Raw genomic sequence first — 8,106 nt, forward strand, 5'->3', positions numbered from 1 at the left:
CCCCCCCCAGGACCTCAAGTGTATGTTTGCTGTAGGTTAAAGAAGTTATTTGAGTTTGCTGGAGATGAATGTTATAAACGGAAAGGTTTTGGGTTATATGTTGTTAGATTCTTCTTTCTCTGTTAGTGATTGTTGTGTCTTGTCTTCTTGATGGCTTTTGTTATTTTCTTGTATATGGTCTTAGTACGATGGGGCTTAATAATTTTTTTGTCTTGAGATTTTTGGTGTTACTTATTTAAAAATTAAAAATGAAGGTGTCAGGGAGATGGCTGAGTGGGTAAAGTGCTTCCTATGCAGGCATGGGTGGAGGTGCTGTCTAACCCAGCACTGATAGGGTGGAGACAGTTGATGACCTAGTGGGATACACCCTTCTATTGTTCTTATTTATTTATTTATAATTTATCATTTATAATTGATAGCTGTCTCAAGTTGGGAGGCCATTTTCACCATGTGTGTGTTTGTGTGGTGTGTGCATGTGTGTGCAAATCATGTATGTGCAGAGGCTGTAGGAGAGGACATCAGATGTCCTGTTCTATTACCATGCTTTATTCTATTGAAATGTGGTCTCACTGAACCTGGAGCTGGGAGCCAGTGAGCTTCAATGGTCTTCCCCACTATTCTACCCTCTGCTGCTAAAGTTATACAAGTGTGCTACTACAACCAACTTTTTAATGTGGTTTCTGGGGATTGGAATGCAGCTCCTCATAGTTGTGCTGTCCATGTTGTTAGCCAGTGCCCTTACCAGCTGAGCCAACTACCCAGCCCCACTTTTACTTTCATAATCTGTTGCTGTACCGAGGATACCTATGTTTTATAATATACGTTCTTTTGAGTTCTGGCATCCAGTATTACTTCTGTTTTTCTTTATTGTAGTAAGTTTAAACATAGTGGCTCATGTCTGTGTTTTAGAGGGAAGTTGTTAACTTGAAAAAGAGTCTATTGGAGCCAGGCATGGTGGTACACAAGTCTCTCCCACCAATCCCGACCTTGTTCTTTTGAGTCAGGGTCTCTATATAGTCCTTGGCTGCCCTGGAATTCACTATGTAGACCATGCTGCCCTCGAACTTACAGAGATTCACCTTCCTCTGCCTCTTGAGTGCTGAGATTAAAGATGTGCACCACTACGTCTGGCTCACAGTTCCCCTCATTTTATTCTGTTCTTATGTTTTAGTCCTTGTGGAAGATTTTGAATAGAATAAAACTCCTTTTCTTTTAATGAATGAGCCCTTACTCCATTGTAGTTTACATTTTGGTCTTATGGCTCATATATGTAGTTACTGGTTGAACTTACATTTGTACCAATTCTGTTCAATAAGTTGCCTATTCTGTTGCATTAGTTTGGGGCTCGGGTTTTAAGCCTACACATTCCCACCACACTTTACCTCCTGATAGCTTTTGGAGAGAAGACCATACGAAGGTTGGTGCTAACATTTTGTGGGCAAGACCAAAATCCAGGAAGGCTGGAGACTGTGTTACAGAAATGAAGTAAGATGTTGACTATTTCTCCAGTTATCTCTGTATACCTTCCCCTACAATCTAGTGAGCTTAACCAATTTCAGTTTAAGAGATTAATATCTGAACTCCATTATATGAAACTGTCTTATTAGTTTTGCTAAAATCTGTGCTTTCCTCCTCCTCCCCTTAGGACATTTACTTCAGGATCCTATTGCACCCACCAACTCCACCTGCCAACACTATGTCTGCAAAACTTGTAAAGGCAAGAAAATGATGATGAAACCTTCATGTAGCTGGTGCAAAGACTATGAGCAGTTTGAGGAAAACAAGCAGTTAAGCATCCTCGTGAACTGCTACAAGAAACTGTGTGAATATATAACCCAGACGACACTGGCACGGGATATAATAGAAGCAGTTGACTGTTCTTCTGATATTTTGGCTTTGCTTAATGACGGATCATTGTTTTGTGAGGAGACAGAGAAACCTTCAGATTCATCCTTTACTCTGTGTTTGACACATTCCCCTTTACCTTCAACTTCAGAACCCACAGCTGATCCTCAAGCTAGCTTATCTCCAATGTCTGAGAGCACCCTCAGCATAGCCATTGGCAGTTCTGTTATCAATGGTTTGCCTACTTACAATGGGCTTTCAATAGATAGATTTGGTATAAATATACCTTCGCCTGAACACCCAAATACAATTGATGTGTGTAATACTGTTGATATAAAAACCGAGGATCTGTCTGACAGCCTGCCACCTGTCTGTGACACGGTAGCCACTGACTTATGCTCCACAGGTATTGATATCTGTAGTTTCAGTGAAGATATAAAACCCGGTGATTCTCTCTTGCTGAGTGTTGAGGAAGTACTCCGCAGCTTAGAAACTGTTTCAAATACAGAAGTTTGCTGTCCTAATTTGCAGCCAAACTTGGAAGCCACCGTGTCCAATGGACCTTTTTTGCAGCTTTCCTCCCAGTCTCTTAGCCATAATGTTTTCATGTCTACCAGCCCTGCACTTCATGGGTTATCATGCACAGCAGCGACTCCCAAGGTAGCCAAGTTGAATCGAAAACGATCCAGATCTGAAAGTGACAGTGAGAAAGTTCAGCCACTTCCAATTTCTACCATTATCCGAGGCCCAACTCTGGGGGCATCTGCTCCTGTGACTGTGAAGCGGGAAAGCAAAATCTCTCTTCAACCTATAGCAACTGTTCCCAATGGAGGCACGACACCCAAGATCAGCAAGACTGTACTTTTATCTACTAAAAGCATGAAAAAGAGTCATGAACATGGATCCAAGAAATCCCACTCTAAATCCAAGCCAGGTATTCTTAAAAAAGACAAAGCAGTAAAGGAAAAGATTCCTAGTCATCATTTTATGCCAGGAAGCCCTACCAAGACTGTGTACAAAAAGCCCCAGGAAAAGAAAGGATGTAAATGTGGGCGTGCTACTCAAAATCCAAGTGTTCTTACATGCCGCGGCCAACGCTGCCCTTGCTACTCTAACCGGAAAGCCTGCTTAGATTGTATATGTCGTGGCTGCCAAAACTCCTATATGGCCAATGGGGAGAAGAAGCTGGAGGCATTCGCGGTGCCAGAGAAGGCCTTGGAGCAGACCAGGCTCACTTTGGGCATTAATGTGACTAGCATTGCTGTGCGTAATGCAAGTACCAGCACCAGTGTGATTAATGTCACAGGGTCCCCTGTAACAACATTTTTAGCTGCCAGTACACATGATGATAAAAGTTTGGATGAAGCTATAGATATGAGATTCGACTGTTAAATCAGCAGGTCTCTAAACCTACCCCTGGGTAGGAAGTAGCTACAGTTCTACGGCAGCTATGGTTCTGTTTGACTTGCCGGAGCTCCTGCATATAGATCACTTGTATCAAGTGTTTTCATTGCTAAGTTATATGTGTTAGTGTCGGGGAAATAGTTTGCAGATAATGGAGGAGTAACCCTACAACTATATGTTCTTAGTTCTTACAGAACCTCATAGTTTGAGAACAAATGCTGATGCAACTGATTTATACAGAATGAACTTTGGCAAGGAAATAACAATAACCTCATTGTTTATGGTCATGCTTTGTGCATAATCAAAGTTGATGATTAAATGTAAGGAAGTGGTATCTAGTCAGTCCATAAAGATTGTGCTAATTTTTTTGTGGAAAAGTAGCCATTAGTTTATCAGGAGACTTTGTGCTGCCTTTAGGTGCCGCATTGATATTTCTCCTGTTGAAAAGCTGATGTGTCCAGCTCAACCTTTGTGCTGACATAATACCATTTCTGATCATGAAAATTGGCTACTGGCGTGTATGTAGCAGTTCTTAAATCAGCAGTATTATGAAAGAAAATTTCCCCCTCATTAGAATGTTTAAGAAATCTGTCTTTTAAAAAAGTGAACAAATAAATTGTCAGACCACAAATGTTAAGCTGTTTATGCTTTAAGTATTTGAGTTCAGCCCTCTTTCTAGTTATCTGATTCACTTCTATGAGAAAATCCTAAGTCCTTTCACTTTGAGCAATGTTCTATTTGGTAAATAAAGTGAAGAGCTGTTTTATTCTGAATATAATTGAATTTATATAGTTCATGACAGAATTTTTTAAAAAATATAAATTTAAAAATTGGGTTTTATTTAAAGGAATTTTGGAATAATGCCCCAAATGTGCCCAGATTTATGCATTATACTTATTGCCATTGACAACTTCTTTTTTATTCATTTCCTTTTTGCCACAGGCTTTACCTTGAATATGCTCCCTTTTCTTTCCTTTCCTTTCCTTTCCTTTTCTTTTCTTACCTTCCTTTTTTTAGGGTGCTGTTCAAAATGAAGGCTTCTTTATCAAGGCCTTAATAAAAAATGCCTTTAATGAAGCCTGTGCATTTAGGTAGGTCTAAAGCTCGGAGGATTTTCTTTAGAATGCTCTTTTGCATGTAAAGCACAAACTGTTTCAGTTTTAATCTACTTCTTCCTATTAACTTTATGGGGAAGATAAACATTCTGTGGACGGGAAGTCTAGTCAGTTGCTTAAAAGAGCACAGCACAGGTTAAACAAGGACTGACTAGGTGGAGAGAACCTCGTGATTTCAAAGAGCTGCTGCATTGGCAGTGCTTACTCTAAGAAAAATACTGCTAGGGAAGTTCCAATTTCTACTGCATTCACCATCTAGTGAGATCTGATGTGTTGAAGTTGTTTTGATTTGGCACACAGCATGTTCAATGATGGTTACTCGCCTCATAAAGACATGGAGAAGAATCCTTTGGACACAGAGCAGATGACACCTCCTGTTTTGTAGTGTATCCTGGTGTCATTTTCTGTGGATGTGGTCAGGTAGTTGTTTTGTTGTTGTCATTGGGCTTTTTAAAAAAAAACAAAAAACAAAAAACACCAAAAAAATTTTTTTTGGTCTCTTTCGGTGGGGCGGGGGTGGGCTAAAGCCATAGGAAGACAAATGTGATGTATGTGTCGGTATGTACGATTTTGTTTTTGTTTTGCAAGAAGAGTTGAACTATTTTTGATAACAAGAGTAAATGGTGGAAAATGCTTCCTAGTTGTCTTGTCTTTATTTGCTTACCAAGTTTTGGAATTTTATTTAAATCTTTAAATGATAGCAGTGTCTTATGAAACATGTATTTACCTGAAATTTGTAACAGTTTTTGTGTTGAACCATATTCCCTTGCTATATAATCGTGTAAATCTGTTTTTTATTCACTAATGATCACTGCAGAAATGACTAGAAATGAGACTGTACACATGGATAATTAGGCTATATTTTGCAAATCTCCCAAACTTTCCTAATATCTTAAATTTCATGGAGTACCTCATTGCTTCCCAAATTTGATCACTTTGTTTCTTGATGCATGGGAGGTCGGCAATATAGACAAAGTGGACATCAGTATGCGAGGGCCTTGATTGTTCTGTAATATTGCCAATGATGAATTCAGGTTGTTTTTAGCACAAGTTTCTCTTTTTTATGCTGGTATTCTCACTGCCACATTTTTGGAAACCTGTATCACACCTTAAATCTATCAATAAATGATAGTTTTCTAATTCTATGTTGTAGAATACTGAGGAGTTTGGAATAGCATGGTTTGAATGGTCTGTATTAGCCGGGGAAAAGAACTTTATTACAGTGCCTTGGTTTTTTATATTGTTTTTCTTTATGATGTGGTTTTTAAAAAGTAATGTTGACAAATGATTTAGCTGCGAATTTATTGAAGTAACTGGATTTATCCATCAGGATATGAAATTACTAAACAAAAAAACAAGACTGCATTTAAATTGGTGTATCATGAATAATCTGAGTCCTTGCCATTAGAGAGTTACAATTTTTCTTTCTGGTTAGATTCCTTGAGTGTATATTTTCTTTATGAAGTCCTAGGGTAAAGATTCTGTGTAATTGCTTTCTTTAAAAAAATGATAAACTTACTGAAGAAAAGTAAAAATGTTAAACAAATGAGTAAAATTTCTTTTCCGTAGGTAACAATGCTTTTAGAACATAAAACTCAAGACTGTATGATCTGGAGGTAATATTCTGGTTTCATTTTAGATACCCAATAACATGCCTTTTAATATATAGGTGAGGTTAAAGTTACCTTTGATCCTGGAGAATCCCTGTATCCCAAAGGAAAACACTTCTCAGGTTGATAGATTGTATTTTTAAGAGTTTCTTTATAATATTCCCAAGTATTCAAAGAGTTACTTTTGCAAAGACTCAGCTGCATTACAGGCATAAAAATGAATTGTATCTAAAACCAAAAATGTATAGTGAACACAATTCATACATATGACAGCTTTATTTTGTTTGGCAAAAGGGGAAAACAAGTCATGCATCATCTCTGCCCAACACTTTTAGAACCAAGCAATGATATCTGAGTTAGAGTTTTTGTTTTCTTTGTTTTTTAAACATTTTGAACATTATAGTAACAGATATGCTAGATACAGGGAAATATACAGAATTTTATTAGTTTGATTACCTTGGCAATTATGCTACAAAACCCTATTTTCATTAAATAATATTTAGATTAGTGGTTCTCAACCTGTGGGTTGAGACCCCTTTCACGGGTTGCACAACGCATAACTCATACCAGCTATTTACATCGTGATTCATAATAGTAAAATTACAGTTATGAAGTAGCAAAGAAAAAAATTTTATGGTTGGGGCATCACCATAACAAGAGGAACTATATTAAAGGGTCACAGCATTAGGAGTGTGGAGAACCACTGCTTTAGACTATAATCTTTTCCAAGGTCCCTGGGGTACTGTCACAATTTGACATTTCCAGTTCGGTAGTAAGGAGTATACTTAGCTTCATCTTTACCAAAATGTCAAGTACACACTAACCTAGTTCCTTAGAAGTTACACTCCTTGCATTCATTTCTAAGAAAGAAATATGGTGAAGCACTTGTTTATGAACAAACCCAAATTAAATAGTCCTCCAACTGGATGGTGTGGATGGGTTTGAGTAAGGGTGGAGGAAGAAGGTAGCAGAATACGTTAAAAAGGGCTGAGGTGCAGCGGTGGTGGAGTGCTTTCTTAGCATGTGGATGGTTCGAGGGTTTGATTCCCAGCACCACAGATAAAGTACAAGTCGCATACATTTCAGTGCAGCTAGTGAGGTTTAATTGGCTCAGCGCTGTGCTCCTGTTATTTAAGGATATTCTAAAGCTGATTTTATATTGTGCTTTTGGGTAAGTTTCAAAATACTTTAGAGTGCCCAGCTAATAAAATCCTTTAGACCTTTACCCCCCCTTTTTATAAGTATTACCCTTTTGTATTTTTGTCTGAAATTAAATCATTTCCTCTTCCTGCTAATCTTAGATGGAATTGGTGGCAACATATAATTCTTTTTAAGACAAGGTTTCACTGTGTAGCCCATGCTGACCTCAAACTTTGAGCCCTCACTTCTCTTCACCCCGGTCTCCTGAGTGCTGGTGTTACAGTAAACAGTGTATTTAGGCTAATATATATGTGCATTCTCTGTCTCCTGCCTTAACTATCTAAATCCTGAGATTTTAGGCATGTGCCACCAATGTGTGGGCTTTTTTGTAATTTTTTTTCCCTTAGTTTAGTCACTGTTAGGTTTTAATTATCTGGGTTAACTCCTAGTTGTAATAGTTCCCAGTTTCTGTAATGGCTATAAGGACGATTAGTTGAGTCTTAAGGAACTGGAGGGTCTTGGTACAGGTGGGATTGCAGGGCTTGCTAATTTCTAGTATTAGTTGATATTCCATTTCTTAAGGTATCATTTTCTCCATGTGTGACTTCCCATTACCCAAGGTTTGATTATTTCAATTAGGAAGAGAACTGAGATGGGGAGGAAGGGCGGCTACTCTGACCCTTTAAGTCAGGAGAGAGTTGCTCTGATTTTAGAAATGGCCATCCTTTTTAGTTTTTGTTTTTTTTTTCCCTCTTTTTCAGCATAAAGGGTAACAACAAGCATAGTAGGGGTTGGCTGCACTGTGGCCTGTTGAAAAATATAGGATTCTGAATTTACCACTATAGTAAAAAAGGCTTTCTACTGTGGGTGGGAATAATCGTTGTTCTTCCAAGGTTAATAATAACGAGGTGGATGAAATACCTGGTGTAAGTAGGTATTTTCCATAGGAAGTAAGGAACACTGTTGTTTAGTTTGTGCTTTTTTTTTTTTTT

General features: G+C 38.2%; 1 protein-coding gene across 1 annotated transcript in view; it reads left to right on the top strand.

The window, feature by feature from the left end:
- The window catches only part of Msl2 (MSL complex subunit 2), a 26,418-nt gene extending 20,909 nt beyond the window's left edge, over positions 1–5,509 (top strand). The window contains exon 2 of the mRNA XM_031343205.1: positions 1,646–5,509. Coding sequence (XP_031199065.1) covers positions 1,646–3,237 — 1,592 coding nt within the window. The 3' untranslated portion in view covers positions 3,238–5,509. The remainder of the gene's footprint in view (positions 1–1,645) is intronic.
- Positions 5,510–8,106: the final 2,597 nt, after the last annotated feature.

This window comes from Mastomys coucha, unplaced genomic scaffold, assembly GCF_008632895.1.
Source record: "Mastomys coucha isolate ucsf_1 unplaced genomic scaffold, UCSF_Mcou_1 pScaffold23, whole genome shotgun sequence".
NCBI lineage: Eukaryota > Metazoa > Chordata > Mammalia > Rodentia > Muridae > Mastomys > Mastomys coucha.